Source organism: Podarcis raffonei, chromosome 7, assembly GCF_027172205.1.
Source record: "Podarcis raffonei isolate rPodRaf1 chromosome 7, rPodRaf1.pri, whole genome shotgun sequence".
Taxonomy (NCBI): Eukaryota; Metazoa; Chordata; class Lepidosauria; order Squamata; family Lacertidae; genus Podarcis; species Podarcis raffonei.
The window spans coordinates 80,883,473-80,906,452 of NC_070608.1; the positions used below are offsets into that span (position 1 = coordinate 80,883,473).

General features: G+C 43.2%; 1 protein-coding gene across 1 annotated transcript in view; it reads left to right on the forward strand.

Moving 5' to 3' along the window:
* The first annotated feature begins 1,127 nt into the window (after positions 1-1,127).
* The window catches only part of GALNT12 (polypeptide N-acetylgalactosaminyltransferase 12), a 38,127-nt gene continuing 16,274 nt past the window's right edge, over positions 1,128-22,980 (forward strand). Inside the window, exons 1-4 of the mRNA XM_053397181.1 lie at positions 1,128-1,537; positions 6,340-6,509; positions 11,360-11,549; positions 17,487-17,672. Of these exons, the coding sequence (XP_053253156.1) occupies positions 1,143-1,537; positions 6,340-6,509; positions 11,360-11,549; positions 17,487-17,672 (941 nt within the window). The 5' untranslated portion in view covers positions 1,128-1,142. The remainder of the gene's footprint in view (positions 1,538-6,339; positions 6,510-11,359; positions 11,550-17,486; positions 17,673-22,980) is intronic.

Consider the following 22,980-nt stretch of genomic DNA (forward strand, 5'->3'; position numbering starts at 1 on the left):
TCCGGACTCCTCCAGGAGAAGGCAACAGGAGGGCTTGGTATGGATAACTGGGGAAGCAGCTTTTTGTCAAAACCTTCCAGGATTTTCCTCACCATTAAATAAATATCTGGAGGACTCCTCTCCACTCAGAAATGAGTCCTTGGAAACCGTCCCTGGAACTAGGGGTGTTATGTACTGAAGTTCTCACCCTGGGCCAGCAGGGGTATACTGTAGATGGTTTTCACTCAGGTCCACATATGCAAATAAGGGATTGAAAGTGACGTTCAGTGATTGGATAGTTACAGAAAATGGTTACTGTTGCGTTGTAGTGGAGCTCTATATAAGCAGGCTGGCTGAACCCTTCAGTTCAGTTCTGTTCTGGCCTGTGAATAAACAAGAGCTATTTGAAGAATTGCTGTGTCATCTGATATGTTCACCCACAGCTTAACAAGGGGCACATAGGATTGCAAACACACTTGGTCAGGAAACAGGCCCTGTTGAAAATAGTGGGGTTTCACTTCTCTTTTCCGGGTTGTGCTGAAAACTATCCGCATGCATTCCCCACTAACCCCAACAATTATCATTCCACCCTCATCTTTGACAGAGGTGCAAAGGGCAGCAGGAGCTTTTCTGCAGTGGCTCCCTGCTTGTGCAATGCTTTCCCTGAGGAATCAAACTGAGGCCTTTGTTGCAAGCCTTTAGTCACCTGGCGAAAAAACCTTTCTCTTCAACCAGGCCAATTGACAATCTGGTTTTTTTAATGTGTTTGTGGGAGGGGTGGGGAGTTTTTGGTTGCGTTTTTTATTATGCCTCATGTATTATTATTATTTCTGTCGCTGACTGCTCTGAGATGAAGGGCCGTATAAAAACTAAATAAACGAACAGGCGAAGAAGTCTGGTTCGTTTTTCTTGTTTTGTTGCGTGTTTTGTGTTTGGTTTTTCTGTGGCGAGCTGTCAAACTTCCGAGGCCAGGAGCCGCGCGGCCTCTGAGGCCCCTCGGCTGCTCCTTCCCTCAGCGCCGCCTCATCCTGCAAAGAAGGCCGCTTCCTCGCTCCGGGCCCGGCGGCGGCGGCGGCGGCGGGGCGGCCCTTCCTCCTCGGGTCCCGCCCCGCGCTCCTCAAGCGAGGCCAGCGCCGGCTTCGGGCGGCGGCGGCGCTGCAGAGATGCGGCGGGTCCGGCGGTCGCGGGTGTCCCGAGCGGGAGGGCCTCTGGCTTTGGCGGCGGCGGCCCTGCTGGTGGCGGCGACGGGGGCGCTGGGCTGGCTGTTGCTGTGGCAACGCGGCCTGCCGGACTCGGAGCTGGGCGAGGCCGGCGGAGTCGCGCTCCCCTCGCAGCAGCCTGCCGAGCTCGCCCGGCGGCTCCTGCGCAGGCCCGTGTACGACAAGCCTCCGCTGGGCAGGGAAGCGGAGCTGGGCGAGCTGGGCCGGCCCGTGCGCCTGGAGCTGAGCGCCGCCGAGCAGCGGCTCCAGGAGGAGAGCATCCGGAGACACCAGATCAACATCTACCTCAGCGACCGCATCTCGCTGCACCGCCGCCTGCCGGAGCGCCGCCACCCCCAGTGAGTGAGGCGGAGGGAGGGCGGCGAAGGGAAGGAAACAGGGGAGTCGAGGCGGGGGGGGGGCAGGGGAAAGCCTGGATGGCCGTCTGTCAATATATGATCTAGTTGAGATTTCTGCGTTGCCCGGGGTTGGGCTAGATGACCCTCAGGGGACCCAGCCAACTTTACAATTCCGTGATTGCACTGGAGAGTCTGCTTCCTCAGGTAGCTGAAATGGCCACCTTACTTAGAGCACAGGTGTGTGTGTGTGTGTGTGTGAGGTGAGCTCCAGACAAGATTTAAACCAGCGCTCTTTCCCCTGGGGGTACTCAAGGGTACTCAGTACCAGCATTTAAAATTATTTATTTATTTGGTTTTCAAATTAAAATTTAACCAACAGATTTCCAACATGCACCATAAAAACAAGACCCCAAAGGATCTCCTGGATTTCCCCCTCCTCCCCTTTGTGGGTCCTCTTGTTAATCATCCAAATCTTTTGCATCTTCATTGTACCCAAATTTCACCATAAGACTTCAAGTGTTATTACAATCTAACTAACGATTTTAACAGTTTGCAATGATTTTTAAAGTTATTAATTCCCCCCTGTCCCCCATTTTACCCATACAGTGGTACTTCGGCTTACAGACGCTTCAGGTTACAGGCTCCGCTAACCCAGAAATAGTACCTCAGGTTAAGAACTTTGCTTCAGGATGAGAACAGAAATCGTGCGGTGGCAGCGGGAGGCCCCATTAGCTAAAGTGGTACCTCAGGTTAAGAACAGTTTCAGGTTAAGAACGGATCTCCAGAACAAATTAAGTTCTTAACCCGAGGTACCACTGTAATGTTAAAAGTGCAGCACTTACTGTAACAACTTCACATTTCTTTCTATTAAAAAGAACGAAGCACTGAGTAAAACCCATTCAGAGAGGATATGAGCTACTGCCTGTCTGGGGAAGTGTTGGCAAAACAAGATTGTACTGTATAGTGTACATGAGTGCCTAGGAGAGAAGGTTTGCTTTCAGTAGCAGATTCATAGGGGCCCAGCTATACTCTTCAGTTGTAACAGTATATCATGCTTGTGTTTTTCTCCAACATTTTAAAATCTCCCCTCCTTAAACTTGGCCTGCCTACTGCAACTCGTCCCCCGCCTTACAGGTGAACATATGCCAATCTTTCCATACAGTTGTGTGCAAATATTGGTGTGTTACTGTAAATACTATGTCAGAAGAGGAACAGAGCAGGCAATTATGATCTGCTCTGAAAACAGGGAAACAACATTTGGAGGGGGGGAACCCGTGGCCTTTCTTTCAGTGCCTGTTCAAGTCAGAATGGGATCATGGTGCAGTGGGGGAGCTGTCACCCACCAGATACAAGGTTGGTTCGTTGAAAGACTTCTGTCTGTGGGTATTTAATCCATCTAGATTCACCTGTTCACTTCCTGGAACAGTGCACTGCCTCATCCTAGGTGCCCTGGAAGGGTTTGTCCCATACTTTCAGAGCCTGTGTTTTCATACATATAAAAGCAAGTCACTTGTGGCATAAATAGCTAGAATAGGGTTACCAGACGTCCCCGGTTCCTGGGGACAGTCCCCGGCTTTGCAAATCTGTCCCTGGACAAATTCCATCCCTGGAATGTCCCCAGGTTTGCACATCTGTCCCCGGGAAACGTGGCAGCAGCAGCCTCAGCAGCCCAGAGCTAGCCTGGTAGCGCAGTTGGCTTTGGCTGGCTTCAGGAGCTGCTCGCTGCTGCCGCCACTGCCAAAGGAGAACGGGGACGTCTGGTGGTACAGATCTGCTGCCCCCTTCACCCTTTGTTTTGACAGATTGAGGGAGGCTCAGGAGTCGCGGGCGGGCGGCCATTGCCCATGAGGGGTGCAACGCGCTCGGTTTCTCTGCCGGGCAAGGTGCAAAGCCCTTTTTTTGCACCCTGTGAAACATAAGTGCACAGTTTTTTTAAAAAACGGGCAATGGCCGCCAGCCCGCAACTCCCAAGCCTCCCCCAATCAGTCAAAACAAAGGGGGAAGAGGGAGGAGATTGGGGGAGGCTCAGGAGTCACGGGCGCGTGGCGCGCCTTTGCCCAGTTTTTAAAAAACTCTGCACATTTATGTTTCATAGGGTGCGAAAGAAGGGCTTTGTACCTTTATACAATATGCATGTGTGCTTGAGCCCAGGGTCTTTTGCCCAGGGCACCATCCCCACTACTGACTCCCTGTTGCTACTCAGCTTCAACAAAACAAAACAAAAGTGTCCCCGGATTCATTGAAAAAAATCTGGTAACCATAAGCTAGAATGCATATGAAAACCCAATCCTTAATTAATTGGATAATTCAATATATAATGCCTACCTATGTACAAATGTCATGGTATGTGGTACCTGTGGCTGGAAGTTAATGCAACCAGCAAACTCCACGCCAGAAGCAGTGAATGGGACCTGTGCCAAGTTAGCTTTAATGTAAAGGGTCGCCTCTTTGAGAGCATCTCCACAATTGTGTCCCAAATGAAGATGTTTGTAAGTTGGTGAGAATGTTTGTGGCCTCTCAAAATCATTGCTGCTTCCAGTTCTGCTGCAGCCCAACCTGTTTCCCATATTTTCTCAGGGAGTCCCATCTCTCACCATCATCCTGCTGCTTCCCCAATAATTATCCAAAAATATGTGAGTTCACACAGCTATATTGCACCATTTTTGGAAGTTTGAGATCATGTTAAGATATTTCGGCCATGATCATTACTCAGTTGAGCACTTTCTTTGAACCCAGTCCTACAAGTATAGTTAACCAAACTTATCACTGTGGCTGCAGTCCCATGCTTAAGATCACACAGATGGTTGCTTTCATTTTATTGCTGCCTGTTCTCAATCAGACACAGTGGTAGCCTTTGACAATATTTTCTTCCTGGAAATTTTCCAAGCGAGGCACCCTCAACTGACTTAAGCCGGATGTAGTGCCAATCTGTATGCTAGCTGTTCATAACCCTTTCATTTTTGCCTCCTCAACCTGTACAATAAAGTGCCCTGTACAGTACACATAGACATTGCCAATATCTGCCTTATCATGTTCATTTCTGCTTGTTAGAGGAAACTGAAGTCTTTTATTTACAAAAGATTCTAACAAGATTGCTCATAAGAAGAAGAAAAAAATACTACACTTTACTTCCTGGACTAGAGAGATTGTAAATTGCTGACGTTGCAATGTCTGTGAGTGTAGTGTAACTGAATGGTGTATATATTTCCACCACACAGGTGAAGTTCAGTTTCTGGTTATACACCTGACTATTAGCTACTAATAACTTCTCAGAAATTGGTTTGAGTATCATGCAATTTCACTGTGTTAGGGAACTTTCTCAAGACTACTGCAGCACGTGAAAGTTATCAGCATGATGAAATTTTCACCGCAAAAACAATCATTTGATTTGGCCCTTAAAGGGAGCAGCAGAAGCATTAGTGAGCAAAATGGGAGCACCTTTGCGTAGGAGAGAGGTGTTAGTGAATGATCTGATGAAATATATTTCCTAGAAACCAGAAAACTGAGCAAGTGAATTTTATATGAGCTGGCTGTGATTACCCTTTGCGGGGCAAGGAAGGGAAGTCTTCTGAAGCATTCATGTCTAATGTCCTACAGAACCTCAGTCAGGTAGTTTCTTCATAGCAGAATGAAGACAGGCAGTAGATCTGGGTAGCCAACTGGATGGCCTTCCGATGTTGCTGGACTACAACACCTATCATTCCTTTCCATTGGCATGCTGTCTGGGGTTGATGGAAGTTGGAGTCCAACAACACGTGGAGGTCACCATGTTGGGATACTTCAGGTCAAGATCTTGACATGGTGACAACATAATGACTTTTACTTTAATTGCCTTTGGCTCTGTAGGTAAGTCCCTGTGCCTGGCATTCTCCCAGTTTGGTAAACGAGGGAGATAGAAGAGTGGGTGACAATTGCCTCAGTAATTCGTTGTAAGGTTTTAATCTATTCATTGGTATAGTTAATTGAGTATCACAGATTTTCAAAGCTGACATTTGAACTGCTTGAATAAAGGAAAAAGAAGCTCAAATGAAAAACACGTGTGAATCTGAACAGTTACTGCATTCTGTGAAAATATGCTTAACGTTTAATAATAATAAACCTATATGGTTAAACTCTGCAGCTATTAAAAATAAGCTCTCACTGATCCAACTCAAATTGTTGTTTTATAAAAGATATTTACCGTATTTTTTGCTCTATAAGACTCAATTTTTCCCTCCTAAAAAGTAAGGGGGAATGTGTGTGCGTCTTATGGAGTGAATTCAGGCTGTGCAGCTATCCCAGAAGCCAGAACAGCAAGAGGGATTGCTGCTTTCGCTGTGCAGCGATCCCTGTTGCTGTTCTGGCTTCTGGGATTCAGATTTTTTTTTCTTGTTTTTCTCCTCCAAAAACTAGGTGCGTCTTGTGGTCTGGTGCATCTTATAGAGCGAAAAATGTGGTACATGCAATTAGTAGCAGCAGAATTGGGAGTGGGATGGTATTTGCAAATAATACATCATGAATAGGTGGTATTGACACTTGGATATACATTCTGATGTGTGCTTGGAAGTAGCATTGAATTCCTTAATATAGTTAATGTAGTACGGAGCGTATCACAAACTGGATGTTATTCCTAATGGAGTTGATACGCTCTTTGAAACTGCAAGATGAAGATCTAGGAGAAATTACTTCCTTGCTGCAGGTCCTACTCTACACAATTATGATACGTATTTGTGTATTCACCTCACTTCTGCATAAATTGTTGGGCAGAGTATTGCTTAATTATGTATCTGATTTTTCAATTAAAATGTATGCTTTTTTCACAGATGCAGAGAAAAGAAGTATGATTATTATAACCTTCCAAAGACTTCTGTTATAATAGCTTTTTATAATGAGGCTTGGTCAACGCTTCTCAGAACAGTTCATAGTGTTCTTGAGACTTCTCCTGACATCCTTCTGGAAGAAGTTATCCTTGTAGACGATTACAGTGATAAAGGTAAGCAGTGTCTCCACAAAGCCCCCTGCTGGCGCAGGATTTTCTGTGAAATGAATAGGGCATTTAGTAGCTACTACATCTGGAGGCCAGTGTAGCCCTTTTAGGATATACCGTATTTTTTGCACCATAACACTCACTTTTTTCCTCCTAGAAAGTAAGGGGAAATGTCTGTGCGTGTTATGGAGCGAATGCCTGCGGGTGGCGGGGGGGATCTGCTGCAGTCGTGAGCAGAGGATCCATGGTTCCCCTTCCTTCCCTCCTCCGTGGTTACAAAGCATGGATCCACATGGATCTTCAGGATTTTTGCATTGGGCTGCTCCAAACTCACTGTCAGATCACATGTCTGTGGCCACAGCATGAACCACAAAAATCATATATCCACTATTTCGTTTAGAATATTTTTTTTCTTGTTTTCCTCCTCTAAAAACTACGTGCGTGTTATGGTCTGGTGCGTGTTATAGAGCGAAAAATACGGTAATTGGTGTAAGAGTGCAACTTAGCAGGAAGTATTTCCAAGGAAAAACATAGACTGAAACTGGCTTGCATAGAGATGCGTTGCCAGTGGCTGTATTGTAATGTTTGCTCTATACGCCTGGAAATTACTTCTCGGTAATCGTAGTGTGAGTATCTCGTCGGTATACCACAATGTTGTTTATTTCCCACCTCTCTTAAAATCTTGACGGACATGCGAGCCACCACGGGATGTGGAGACTTGACTAATAATTTTTGGGAATGGTTTACCAAGCGACGGAATATTGCACAGGTTGGGATCCCCAAGAATAAAAAGCTAGGCCGAGGGGAATGCACATAGGTAGGCAAGCTGCAGTTCAGTCATGCTGGTTCAAGCATGGCTTGTGTGATGCTTGGCTAAATTACTTACCTCTCATCCCAGCTTACTCAACAGAGTGGGTTTGAGGCTAAAATGCTGCTCTGAGCTCCTTGGTATGCAAGTGCAGTGGTACCTCAGGTTAATAATAATAATAATAATAATAATAATAATAATAATAATAATTAATTTATTATTTATACCCCGCCCATCTGGCTGGGCCTCCCCAGCCACTCTGGGCGGCTTCCATAAAAACCAAAAATACAGTAAAATATCACACGTTAAAAACTTCCCTGAACAGGGCTGCCTTAAGATGTCTTCTGAATGTCAGGTAGTTGTTTATCGCTTTGACATCTGGTGGGAGGGCGTTCCACAGGGCGGGCGCCACTACCGAGAAGGCCCTCTGCCTGGTTCCCTGTAGCTTTGCTTCTCGCAATGAGGGAACCGCCAGAAGGCCCTCGGCGCTGGACCTCAGCGTCCGGGCAGAATGATGGGGGTGGAGACGCTCCTTCAGGTATACTGGACCGAGGCCGTTTAGGGCTTTAAAGGCCAGCACCAACACTTTGAATTGTGCTCGGAAACGTACTGGGAGCCAATGTAGGTCTTTCAAGACCGGTGTTAAGTACTTAATTCATTCCGGAGGTCCGCTCTCAACCTGAAACTGTTCTTAACCTGAAGCACCACTTTAGCTAATGAGGCCTCCTGCTGCCGCCGTGCCGCCGGAGCACGATTTCTGTTCTCATCCTGAAGCAAAGTTCTTAACCTGAAGCACTATTTCTGGGTTAGTGGAGTGTGTAACCTGAAGCGTATGTAACCTGAAGTGTATGTAATCCGAGGTACCACTGTAGATATATCCAGGTACCCTGTCCAGATGGCTACTGGATAGTTATGTGATATCAGGCAAAGTCTATCCTGTCTGCTGAAATCAAGTAACCAAAGACCCAGCAATCTCAGTTTTGCAGTAATAAGGATGAATGAGATTAATGAATCAATGCACAAAACGCTACTGTAAAATTTACAGCTGATGGGGGTCTACCTACTGTTATATAAAACTAAGACTTGTAGATGTAAAATTATAGCTAGAATAACTAAAATGATCGTACCAAATAAAATGGGAATGGTAACACTGAATTTTAAGACATTTGCTTGGCTCTTCTGCATACTATTTAAGAAATCTAATAGTGGAACAAAGCAAAAGGGATGTCAGATTTTGAATAGGGGTCTCTGCAGAATGGGATATTTCTGCTGTATAAATTTTAGCCCACATTTCATTTGAAGAAAAAACATCACTCCTTACAACTCTATTCAATATGTATTTTGATGTGTGGAAACCTAATCAGTTAATGTTTTCTAATTTTATTTTTAGCCTAGAATATTTGGATTGTAATCTTCTGTGACGAAAACAGGGTAATAGTGATTGTGCACACCTGAGTCTTTTGTTAGTCTGATATTTATTCCACTCTCAGAATAGTAATGTTCTCAAAATATATGTATAATCTAACTCCTAGGGTGATATTCAACTAAGGTTTACTTAAAGTAGACTCACTGATATTAACTGGCTTAACTTAGTCATGTTCATTAATTTCACTGTATCTCCTCTGAGTCAAACTTTGTTGAATGCCATCCCTAATATGTAGTTTGAGTACTACTTTTCTCAGATACTGATTTATTATACTGTATTTAAAAATATTTTTACCCTGCCTTTACCCTTATCAGTGCTTCACCAGAATACAAACCTTATTTATAAAACAGACAAATTAAAGGAGAATGGGAGAAAACCTCAATAAAGAGAATTTAAAGTCCCTAGGTAGTTTACACAGATACAGTCATTCCTTAACAAGATTAATAACTTAATATTATCTTCCATGTCCTGTATGAGGAGATCACAGAGATGTAAGCATATGGGTGATAACAGAGACACTGAAAGGGAGGCACACAATAGTTCAGAACCATTTTGAGGACCATATCTGAAAAACAACGGAACTGTTTTGTATATGTAGTAAACTATTTTATCTTGTCTTTCCATTTTAATCCCCCAGTGTGGATTACAACGTATTTTAAATCTATAACAATAAAATACAGTGGTACCTCGGGTTACATACGCTTCAGGTTACATACGCTTCAGGTTACAGACTTCGCTAACCCAGAAATATTACCTCGGGTTAAGAACTTTGCTTCAGGATGAGAACAGAAATCGTGCAGTGGAAGTGCAGCAGCAGCAGCAGCAGCAGCAGGCCCCATTAGCTAAAGTGGTGCTTCAGGTTAAGAACAGTTTTAGGTTAAGAACAGGCCTCCAGAACGAATTAAGTTCTTAACCCAAGGTACCACTGTAATTGAAACAATAAAATAGTAAATGTAATAGCAGTCTTCAAAGGTAATAGAATATTGAAGAACCTTTTGAGACCAATACAGAGCTTTAAACCTGTAAATTACCATGAAAAGGCAGGGCCTGCCCAATACATTTTGACACCTGAGGCGAACTACAAAATGGCGCCATCTCCCCCAGCCAGGGAAGAAGGGGTGAATGAAGATGTAAATTGGGAACAAGGGGAGGAAGGAAGATCTACATAGGGAACAAGGGGAAAATAAAGATCTACATTGAGAACAAGGTTGGGAGGAGACTGACTGTGCCTCATTTCCATTAAGAGCTGGCTGTGGATGTGGCATTGGTGGGGGCCCAAAGGAGGTGGCAGATGCAGTCTCTGTGGAGCACACTGCAGCCATCGCTGCCACTTTAGCAGCAGTAGTGGGCGATACATTCCTTGGAGGCCAGATCTTCTGTTGCCTCACATTGCCTCATGGGTGGGCCGTCTCAGTGAAAAGAGGACCTCAAAGTCCTCAAATTTAATGCCAGATGAGCAGATAAGGAGAGTGGGTTGATTAACTAAGGTACTTGTATCAAGAAAACTCAATCTTGGATGACCACCCACATAATCTTAGAAGTGGGAACACCCAGAGCCAGACTTCCAATGATGATCTCAAAAACCAGGCAGGTTTTAATGAGTACAGGCTGTCTTTAATGAGTACAGGCCGTTCAGAAACCCTAGAATCATAGAATCATAGAATCATAGAGTTGGAAGAGACCACAAGGGCCATCGAGTCCAACCCCCTGCCAAGCAGGAAACACCATCAGAGCACTCCTGACATATGGTTGTCAAGCCTTTGCTTAAAGACCTCCAAAGAAGGAGACTCCACCACACTCCTTGGCAGCAAATTCCACTGTCGAACAGCTCTTACTGTCAGGAAGTTCTTCCTAATGTTTAGGTGGAATCTTCTTTCTTGTAGTTTGGATCCATTGCTCCGTGTCCGCTTCTCTGGAGCAGCAGAAAACAACCTTTCTCCCTCCTCTATGTGACATCCTTTTATATATTTGAACATGGCTATCATATCACCCCTTAACCTCCTCTTCTCCAGGCTAAACATGCCCAGCTCCCTTAGCCGTTCCTCATAAGGCATCGTTTCCAGGCCTTTGACCATTTTGGTTGCCCTCCTCTGGACACGTTCCAGTTTGTCAGTGTCCTTCTTGAACTGTGGTGCCCAGAACTGGACACAGTACTCCAGGTGAGGTCTGACCAGAGCAGAATACAGTGGCACTATTACTTCCCTTGATCTAGATGCTATACTCCTATTGATGCAGCCCAGAATTGCATTGGCTTTTTTAGCTGCCGCGTTACACTGTTGGCTCATGTCTATTTTGTGGTCAACCAAGACTCCTAGATCCTTTTCACATGTAGTGCTCTCAAGCCAGGTGTCACCCATCTTAAGTTGGAATATGTTTAGGTCAGCATCTCGGACGCTGCGCTGCTCTGCTTTCAGAGGTGGGGCAAATGAACATGCAAGGTAGATATTTTTGGCTGTGGCATCACAAATCTGGAACACCCTCCCAAGGGAGGTTCATCATAGCTCACTTTTTGGTGAACTGAAAATGGATTTCAACACTGAATTGCTGGATATGTTTTGATGAAAAGCCGTTTTGCTAGCAGTTGCTTTGTACGACAGCAGTTCATTCATCTCTTTTTTACAGAGCACTTAAAGGAGGCTTTGGAAAACTATGTGGCTAACTTGCGCAAGGTACGGCTTATCCGGGCAAACAAGAGAGAAGGATTGGTTCGAGCAAGACTGCTGGGAGCTTCTATAGCAAAAGGGGATGTGCTAACCTTTCTTGATTGCCACTGTGAGTGCCATGAAGAATGGCTTGAACCATTATTAGAAAGGTAATGTTCGGTCAAATACTTCCTGTATGCATTAAAAAAGTGAGTGGCATTTGATTTTCATTTTGTTTCTCAGCAGTAGCAACCAGAGCCAGAGTATTTGCCTCACATTCTATATTTTCTGTTCTTCTACCTGCTATTTTAGATGAATCCAAATAGTACTTTAAAAATGATTTAAGACATTCTAATTTCAACAAATATGTGTTGGTTAGAACCAACGTAAATAATGTGTAAACCTCCAGTACTTTACTAAGATTCATCTAGCTGCTTTATGCATGCCCAATGGGATTAATATATATTTCAACCATAGATTGCCATAATATAAACTGCTTTTGAAAATCCCCCACAGTTCATTTTTTTTATAAGATATTTATTGAGATTTTACAAAAAATAGACAAAAGTTTACAAAGAAAAAGAAAAAGAAAAATACAGAAAAGAGAAATACAATAATCGAAAAAGTAAAAACACATAATTAAAAGAAAAGAAAAAAAATTGGGGAAAAAAATGGATCAATTTTTATGCCTTTTGCTTCATTTACTAGTTTCCTTGACTTCCACCCGCCTCCCCTTTTTGTATTCCCATTTACCTAATCAATTCAGCAAATCCTTGGCCTATTTCCTTTATCTTAACTCTTTATCTTGACATATTTATAAATGAATATTTTCATCCTTTGTCAATCTATTTTTAACATATTCTTTTTAACTTTGTTGCTAACACCTCTTATTTTCGATCCAACGTCAAATTAACATTCTATAATTTTACAATATTTCTGCAAATAGTCCTTAAATTTCTTCCAATCTTCTTCCACCGACTCTTCTCCCAGGTCACGGATTCTGCCAGTCATTTCAGCCAGTTCCATGAAATCCAGAAAATCCCCCACAGTTCAGAAGAAAATGCCATGTATCAAGGAAGGACATCTGTTTAAAAAATATAAGCTCTAAATCCCTTGGATTCATTATTATTATTTTTCCTTTCATTTCTACACCACTTTATATTTTTAAGAAAAAAAATCTCAAAGTGGTTTACAACCTATGTTAAAACATCAAATAAAACAGTTCAGAATAAACTATTATAGAATAAAGTAAAAATAAAGTATAATTTCAAAGCAACATAATTAACAGAAAACTAAAATATTACCTTAAAGACTTCAAAAGAAAACATTACTAAAGAAAGTCAAATATATACATTTAAAACATCATAATTAGCAAAAGAACAAAATATTATCTTAAACATAGAACATACCTGCTGCTGTTGCCGCCAGTCCTCCAACAGCAGGACTGTGGATGACCTGGGTCTGCAGTAAGAATCAGCCAGGATGGTTTCTGGCCTCCTCAGCAATCTCAGTTTTTGTAGCGGGAGTGAGTCTGGGCTGGCTTTAAATTGATAGGGTTTACATTTGTAGATGAAAAAGTTGTTTATTGGTATGCCCTCCTTTTTTCAAAATACATTTTGCTTATATTGAGATGGTGCCGCTGAGACTGACTGATGATGATGATGTGAGTTACTTTCACATTCTTGCAAGATGGAGATGTTGTTGTGGGATTTTTCTAGGGTATAAAGCAATGAGAATGGTGAGGAAAGAAAATGCTTGATGGTACACTGTGTTGTGTAATGTGTTTCTGACAGCCAACACAAAATACACGTGGCCCAATTTGCACATTACAGTAAGCCAAAACGTGGCGAAGCATGAAAAAGCAAACATGCAAGTGCTCACAGCAAAAAATCACGGCCAGTTCACTCATTTTCCACTCTGCTGCTATGTGGTGTCTTCCACAGCCAGACCATGAGTGGCAAGCATTAAATGAACTTTGGCTACAACTTGCAGTTTGTCTGGAGCAAGACAAACCATGACTCCAGGTTTTGATGTAACATTAAGCCAAACAATGTTTAGTTCTGTGCAGCACAGCAGCAGCAAGACCAGAGGAGGAGCAGAGCAGACACATGCTCTCTTAGTCACAGTTTTGCTTAGTGATACATGCAAACTGGCCCCTTACGTATTTTGCGGTGTCATAAATGCATTACGCGGATAGCGCTGTGGGGACGCGGGTGGCGCTGTGGGTTAAACCACAGGGCCTAGGACTTGCTGATCAGAAGGTCGGCAGTTCGAATCCCCGTGACGGGGTGAGCTCCCGTTGCTCGGTCCCTGCTCCTGCCAACCTAGCAGTTCAAAAGCACGTCAAAGTGCAAGTAGATAAATAGGCACCGCTCTGGCGGGAAGGTAAACGGCATTTCTGTGCGCTGCAATGGTTCGCCGGAAGCGGCTTAGTCATTTTGGCCACATGCTGTACGCTGGTTCCGCTCCCTCGGCCAATAAAGCAAGATGAGCGCCACAACCCCAGAGTCGGCTATGACTGGCCCTAGTGGTCAGGGGTCCCTTTACCTTTTTTAATGCATTATACAAGCCCTGAATACCATCAAGCATTAAGCCATAATAACTTACTGGCAACCCCTCTCCCACATACATTAAAAGCATACTTGTGGTATAAGACTAAGATTATTCTTAACACCAAAATGCAAGGAAACCCACAAATGAGCACAAACCCCGCTGTCAGAGGTTGTGGCTCTGCATTGTGAATGAAAGAATAAAAAACGAGACCTCTGAAAATAATTCAGGGAAGTGGAATTTTAGGCAGAACACTTGCCTAAACACCAAAAGCAATATGAAGATGTGAATAACAACATGTAATGCTTGGAATGTAATTAATATTTCACGGGAAACATTTTGAAGGGTAAACTTATGACTTTATTTAATAATTTGAACAATTAGGTTATAGAGGCCTATATTGCCACATTTCTTCAGTTCTTTTGAAGTAACCAAAGGCATGCTTATCAATTTTAACAGTGTGGTTAATCCACCAGATGGCAGTGTGGGGCAAGATTTAGACCGAAAATGAATAATTTCCCTCATATTTTACTGCATTCTGTTTATTGTATATACACTCTATGTAGTCTTAGCAATGATTCACATGTTTCCTGATCTCTTATTTTCACTTAAAAATATCATTATGAACTAGTGCCTCATGTGGTCTCAGCTGCAGCAGCCTCCATAACTAACCAGCAGCGGTGCAAACTGCTGCCATAGGGTATTCCTGCATAATATTAACTACCGTATACTACTATATATTTTGGCCCAGTCATAGCTTTTACTATCCTGTCCTCAAGCTGCTGCTCTTCCACCATTGCAAACCTTGTTTATAAACGAAATGACTGCACTATTGCAGGAGTTCAGGACATGCCCTTTTCTCTTGCAAATGACCTGATACGACTCAAGTGGCAATTAAAAATTAGAAATGGGGAACAGGGACATAGCCGGGTGCATTGACATTGTATAAATTGAAATAATTGTGCCAACTCTCTCCCCAATTTATGGCATCACAGTGCACGCTACATCACTACATCATGGTTATTGCTCTCAGGTGGCCAGCAGGGTAGGGGGAAAGGGAGAGCTAACACATTGTAGAGCATGTGTTGGTGCAGGTTTTCATCTTTTGACCACTTGGCTTTAATATCTGTAAGTAACCCACTCGCTTTTAAGTTTCTCTTGCTCTCCTTTCCTCGTCTTCTCTGACTTCATCTCCTTTCTCTTCTTTGGCTGTCTGGCAACCAGCCTGCACTTTGCATATCTGCCTGGATTGTGGCCATCTCACTGACAGACCCAGTCAGGAAAGACTGGTCACTGAACTCTTTGAAGCTCCTGGCCCTGGAGAGTGAGTAAAATGAGTTTGCTTGTGCTCTGTGTGTGTGTGTGTGGTGGTTCTGTTGTGCTTCAGCTTTGCCTTTGTATCTGTTTTGCCATGCCTTTTTTCCTTATGCTACCATCACTCTCTTTGAAGAAGATTAACAAAAGACTTTGTAAAAAGACGCCGAGAAGCAGTTAGATAAGCTTCCCCCCCTTTTTTTGTTGTTTGTATGTTTAAGTTGCTAAATATTACCTCAACTACAAAGAGGAAAAATCCTGACTATTAATACAGTGGTACCTCAGGTTAAGTACTTAATTCATTCCGGAGGTTCCGTACTTAACCTGAAACTGTTCTTAACCTGAAGCACCACTTTAGCTAATGCGACCTCCTGCTGCCACCGCGCCGCCACTGCGCGATTTCTGTTCTCACCCTGAAGCAAAGTTCTTAACCTGAGGTACTATTTCTGGGTTAGTGGAGTCTGTAACCTGAAGCGTATGTAACCTGAAGCATATGTAACCTGAGGTACCACTGTATAACAACTTTACATTGGCAAAGTAAATATATGAACATTATGATGCAGATTTGTTCTGTTCAACTGAACCTGGTGTGGTTTGGCACGGAGTGAAACCATTTTTGTCTCTAAAACCACCATTGATTGTTTTCTCATTTCTCATGGGATGTTGTTAATGGGGAGGAAAGGGACAAAAAGAGGTTGTTCTCCAGCTCTCTGGTGGTGACTAAACTCTAAAAAGGCTCTAACTGTTAATTAGAACATTTGTGCTAATTTTCCCTATCACAGAGTACAGTTGTTAAATGTCAGTTGTCGAGCCTCACCTGCAGTTACTGCATACTTTGTCTAAACCAGGCACCCCCAAACTCAGCCCTCCAGATGTTTTAGGACTACAACTCCCATCATCCCTAGCTAGCAGGACCAGTGGTCAGGGATGATGGGAATTGTGGTCCCAAAACATCTGGCGGGCCGAATTTGGGGGTGCCTGGTCTAAACTAATGGATAGTTCCCTAATTATTCAAGCTTACTGCTGAATTGATTAAGCTTATGTGACTTATTTAGGAAGCTGCCTTACAGTGAGTCCAACTATTGCTTCATCTAGCTTTGTATTGTCTACAGAGACTGGTAGCAACTGTTCAGAGTTTCAGGCAAGGGACATTCCAAGCCCTACCTGGAGAGGCTGAGGATTGAATGTGAGACCTTTTTGCAAGCAAAGCAGGCATGCTTCCTCTGAGGTATGCCCTTCCACTTCAGCTACATCCCTTCCCCAAATACATACTTCCTGGCATTGAGGCAGTTGCATTGCATTAGACTAAAGCCAGGTTCTCGGATTGTGGAGCAAGATCCTTCAGTAGGTTTCAAGATACTTGCAGTAGTTTAGGAATGATGGTTAATGTTGGAACTTCAGAGTGAGCCGTGGATGTCAGAAGACAAATAGCAGGTGGGCCTTTTTCTCTTCTTGGTAAATGTTCTCTTTTGCTTGAGCTGCTATGTGGGAACTCTGCAAGCAGTAGGTAGGGTCAGGAGATGCTTAGTTGTGCTTTGGTGTTAATTCTTAGAGCAGCTGGGCAAAAGAATAAAGAGGATGGGGTGAGGAAGATAAAGGATGAACACTCCTGCTTTGTCTTTTTAGACAAAATCCTTAATATTCTGTGAAGCTGAGGTTCCAATACTTTGGCCACTTCATGAGAAGAGAAGACTCCCTGGAAAAGACCCTGGTGTTGGGAAAGATGGAGGGCAGAAGGAGAAGGGGACGACAGAGGACGAGATAGTTGGACAGTGTTCTTGAAGCTACCAGCATGAGTTTGACTGAACTGCGGGAGGCAGTGGAAGACAGGAGTGCCTGGCGTGCTCTGGTCCATGGGGTCACGGAGAGTCGGACATGACTAAACGACTAAACAACAACAATTCTGTCACTCCCTTCCATAAATCCTCATGCCACCAGTGGGCTGTATGTTCTCAACTGTTTTACAAACCTGCTTACATTCATCCATCAAACAGTAGTTGGAGCAGAAGGCAAAATAAGTACAGGAAGGGGATGGATTCAAGAGGTTTCAGGGAAATTGAGCTAGCTTATGTTTACTTATTTTTTATTTTAAAAAGTTATAAAAGCTTCCTGCCGCACAATGGAAAATAATAAACCATTTAACCTATAAACATACGTACTCTAGTGTGCTTCCGTAATGTTGTTTGATATTTCTTGCTTCTGTGAACATCATCCAAATATTATTTCTTTATTAACTTACTTAGAATTAAAGAAGAGCCATCAGCTGTTGTCTGCCCTGTGATCGATGTGATTGACTGGAACACTTTTGAATATTTGGGAAATCCTGGGGAACCACAGATTGGTGGGTTTGACTGGAGACTGGTCTTCACCTGGCATGTAGTACCCGAGAGGGAACAAAAACAGAGGAGATCCGAGGTTGATGTCATCAGGTCAGACTGATTTCTACTTTCTTTGAAATATATTTTAAACTGCTAAACCCATTGGGCTGACTAAACTGAAATTTGCTTCTCAACACGGATTCTGAATGTTCTATCTATAACACATAAATGTGTAGGTTGTCATATAAATTCTGCTTTTAAAATCACATATGTAAATCTTCCTCTTTCCTCATTTGTAAACATAGTTTTATACTGTACAATTCTCAGAACACAGAGATATTAACCAGTGGTGGTGCAGGTGAGAAGCCAGTACATATTTGTTTGTTTATGTGTATGTGTTACACATCAATAGGCCACAAAGAGAAGATCAACCGCTGTTCAGTTCACAAGGCCATGGCAAATGGAATATTGGTTACAAATGCATTATGGCATATCTGGAATGGGTTTTTCACAGTCATCTTCATTGAATACTAAAATGTTCTTTCCAAATTACCTTTTAACAGGGTTGAACAAACTCATTTAGAAATAGAACAGTGGTACCTTGGGACGCGGGTGGTGCTGTGGGTTAAACCACAGAGCCTAGGACTTGCCGATCAGAAGGTCAGCAGTTCGAATCCCCGCAACGGGGTGAGCTCCCGTTGCTCAGTCCCAGCTCTTGCCAACCTAGCAGTTCGAAAGCACGTCAAAGTGCAAGTAGATAAATAGGTACTGCTCCGGCGGGAAGGTAAACGGTGTTTCTGTGCACTGCTCTGGTTCGCCAGAAGCGGCTTAGTCATGCTGGTCACATGACCCGGAAGCTGTATGCCGGCTCCCTCAGCCAATAAAGCGAGATGAGTGCCGCAACCCCAGAGTCGGCCACAACTGGAACTAATGGTCAGGGGTCCCTTTACCTTTACTTTACCTTGGTTTACAATCATAATCCGTTCCGGATGTCCGGTTGTAAACCAAAACAGGTTGTAACCCAAGGCACGCTTTCGCCAATGGGGCCTCCAAAAAAAAAAAAAAAAGAAGGGTTGTAATCCCAAAAAAAGGGTTATAATCCAAAAAAAGGAACCCGCACTTCTGGGTTTGACGTGGTTGTAATCCAAAACGGCTGCAAACCAAGGTACCACTGAAATGCAAAATCTTAGTTCTGTGTGCTGGTAATTTGTACAGGATTTAAGCTCCCCTTTACAGTTAAGGTAGTCTGTTCCTCCAGACACAAACAATTAAAGAGAATTATGTACATGCTAGTTTTTTGGAAGGCAGTGTTCATTTTTAACCCAAAACATTAAGAGTAGTAATATCACACTGAAGATAGCTATTCCTAGTGAAAATTCAGAAATATTAGAGCTAATATAAAATAAGCTTAGTCTTGAGCTATCTCCATGGGATTAATTTTACACTGAAACAATAGGTTAAGATGTATTGGTTACTAGCGGAGAACAAGCTGGAATGTCAAGATTTTAGGAGATAGTTAAGAATAACGTAATTCTTCTTCCTAATTGAAAATTAGAGCCACTGTGCAATGGAAGTTTTGTTCCTATCTTACGGCCCAATTCCCGAATGAAATTGTCAACAAGTGTCAAACTAGGATTTTGGAGTACCTGCATCTCCAAGCATTGTGGTCACCCAGTTTACACATAATAGCAAGACAAACAGTGGCTTTGTGCGAACAAACAAGCGTGTGAGTTTCCAGAGTGATGATTGCAGCCATTGTGCTCCTCCCCTGGTTTGGCTCTGCCATGCTACTCTGTGTTGTGCTATGGTTTGGCTTCATGTTACACCCAGACTCATTCTTTGTGTGGAGTGAAGCAAAACATGAGTCCTGGTGTGACGTTAACATATGAGAGTGCTGGAGGTGAAATAGTTAAACAAGTTACCCAATAAGAACTCAGGGGGGCGGAGTCAGAGGGACTATCAAACCAGCTCTGGGAGGGGTGAAGGGGGGAGTTCGTTGGGAGTTGGGTGGTTGGTTGGAGTGTGAGTGAATTGGGATAGAGTTTGTGGGTAGGTTGAGTTAGTGTAGCGAAATAAGCTGAGTCAGGAACAGTTAGAAGCTAGGAAGACAAGTAAATATCTGAGAGGTGGTTTAGTGGGTGAGAGCAGGTAGCGGAAGTTATAGGTCTGGATAGGCACCCCATGAATGTAATTGACCGATACCATTTATGAAACCACACGCTTGTTAAACTGCGATAAATAAACAGAAGTTTATGTTCCAATTTAACCCTGACTGGACTCAGTATTGTACCAGGTGGGGCCTGGGTGGTGGCAGTGAGAAATAAAGTGGTGGCACAGGGATCAATAGACGGTGAAACGTCCGGGGACCCTGTGTGATTGCCACACCAGGTTAATGCTAAGTCAAACCATGGCTTAGCCCTGGGTAGAGCAGCAGCAGCAGCAGGGCCACAGTCTGTGCTGTAGGAACCTGCTCATTTGCACTAAGCCATGGTTTTCCCTAGTGTTGCATCCAAAGTGTGAGCAAACTAGTTCAAAATAAGTTTCTAGGCGAGGATGTGCATGTTCTGAGCAGGTTGTCTGGAGTTCCTGCAGGGCTGGCTCATCAATGAGGAATGTGAGGCAGTCAATTCAGGTGGCAGATCTGATTTCCTCCATGCCTGCCTGCCTGCTCCCTTTTCCACCTTGACCTCCACACCACTGGCTGCTGCTGAGGAGGAGGAAGTGGCAAAAGGGGCAGCCAGGTGTGGAGGAGGCAATGGCAGCACATTTGTGTAGAAGAGGCAATGGCAGCAAAGTGGGGACCATTTTCAGTTTTGTCTGAAGCAGCAAAATATCCTGGACTGGCCCTGCAGAACTGGATCTCAATCGATGCAAGACCAGCATATTGACGAACCATGGAATTAGGATTTAGCCAGTTCTAGATGGAGTTGCACTGCTCAAACAGAACCAAGACCATAGGTAGGGGGTGCTATTACGTAGATCCAGCCTTGCAGGGGACGTAGTTCTCAAAGTGCCTTTTAATCAACTTCTGTTACATGTGTCAGCTGCAGTCCTACTTGGAAAGATATCATGCCGCTGTTTTCCATGCCCTGACAATATCCCTGTTAGATTACTTTAATGTGCCCCAAACAGAATTGCTTGCTCCCTTGGAACATCTTCATCAGAGGGATGGCTTTAGGTACCCCCATCATCAGGGCTGTCAGGGAGAGGGCCTTCTTCACGGAGAGGGCCTTCTCCTTTGTGGCATCCCATTTAGGGCTCTTCTTCACATTTACAGTGGTGCCCCGCAAGACGAATGCCTCGCAAAACGAAAAACGCGCAAGACGAAAGGGTTTTTTGGTTTTTGCGTCGCTTCGCAAGACGATTTTCCCTATGGGCTTGCTTCGCAAGACGAAACGTCTTGCGAGTTCTTGCGAGTTTGTTTCCTTTTTCTTAAAGCCGCTAAGCCGTTAATAGCCGCTAAGCCGCTAATAGCCATGCTTCGCAAGACGAAAAAACCGCAAGACGAAGAGACTCATGGAACAGATTAATTTCGTCTTGCGAGGCACCCCTGTATTTGCCATGTGCCTCCTTTGCGTGTATTTAAGTGCCAAGTGAAAATGGTTGTTTGTCCAGTGATATAATGCTATTTAATCAATCTTGATTATTGGCTGGTTTGTTATGTGGACTGATGTAAGCTACTTTGGGGGATATGGCTGAATAGCAGAGTAAAAATAGATTAAATAAACAAGGTAATAAATAAATAAAATTTGAAACATACTTCGAATTGATACCGAATTATTTAACATGCATTATTACTATACCTTTCTGTTGCTTAGAAGTCGTTGGTTTTCTCATCCTTTCCTTAGTAGAGAGGTAAATAATTATTCCCCCTCTTCCTTCTGAGATTCTTTTAAAAACATTTGAAACTGTCAACCTGTTTTCCTCAAATTTTCTTTCTTCTCGGCTGAGCGTGCCTGTTTCCTTAACTTTCCTTGTATGATTTGTAGCTCTCTGAAACATTAAGAACTTTTCAACATCCCTCTTGAACTAGAGTACCCAGAACTGCTTTCATTTTTAGTAAAGACCAAAACAAATAGGCTTTGATTACTTCAGCTGCCTCTTTATCCTCACTGTGCCTTCTTTTGTATTGAGGAAATATCCAGTGTTGTCTTTGCTTTCCATTTCCTTTTCTAACATATTTAATACAAATTCCTTGGTGTTGGCTGTGTCTTTGTCTATCTGCAATTCATTTAGTTCCTTTTGGGGGGGGCGGTTAGGCTGCAATCCTGGCTCCGCTTACCTGGGAATAAACCATTTTAAATTCAACAGAACTTCCTTCTGAATAGACATGGTTAGGATTGCACTTAAAGCCTTTTCTAGGAGCTAATGTGGTGTAGTGGTTAGAGGGCTGGACTGTGACCAAAGCCAGTCGTGATGGTCACCATGGGCTAATAATTGTGTCTATATCTAATTTATTCATAGGATCATTCTGAACGTTTCTTAAATGTTAATTTCAAAATATATGTCCCACCTTTCTATATAATAAAAGGCAGCTTAAAAACAAAATAAAACAGTATACTGTGATAACAATAAATAACAATGGGGGATAAAATGGAGGGCATTCATACTAGATATGCTTTATCAATACAATCTGCCCTTTTCGCTCTTGGATCTGTCACATTAGTTTAAATTATTGTTTTTCTGGTATCTTCACTCTTCTCTCTAAATGGGTTTTGGTGTCTTGTATTTGTAGTCCGATCATTAAACAAAAAACAAAAAAGCCTGCTAGCCATTTTGGGCACAGTGCTACCTATAAATCAGAGGGTGGCTGGGAAACCCCTTTCATTCTGAGGTCCACATTCCCTCAATAGTGTGTGCGGCCAGAAATAGACAATCCTCAATCCAGGCAAGCAAGAGGTATAATCACAGTTCAAAGATACATTCCATCCTAATAAAAATCATCAGAGGAGGGTGCAGGGCCTGTCAGGGGTATGGCCTACAGAGAGAATGAAGGACCACATTTGGCCCCTGGATCCAAGGGTCCCCATCCCTGCTGTAAATTAGCTGTGAATGTGCTTGGTTTGCAGAGGAATCCTAACAGTGTCTACTGAAAAGTAGGTCCTACTCAATGCAGTAGGACTTTCTCCCAGGTAAATGTGGTTAGGGTTGCAGCCTTAATCTTTCTAGTTTGCCTGGAGGTCAGCTAGAATTTAAGTAGTACCATTCAGTAAATGCATGTTTGTGTAATAACATTCTAACGTGCCATCAACTCTAATGTGCAGCTCAATTTTTAGAACCTTGAAACCAAAAAAAGTATTTGCTGGAGAATGTAAATGTGCCATCAAATCCAATGTGCACCTTAATTTTTGCAATGTAATTTGGCCAAAAAAGGTGATCATTAGATTTGAGTAAATACAGTATACGTGTGTACCTTATT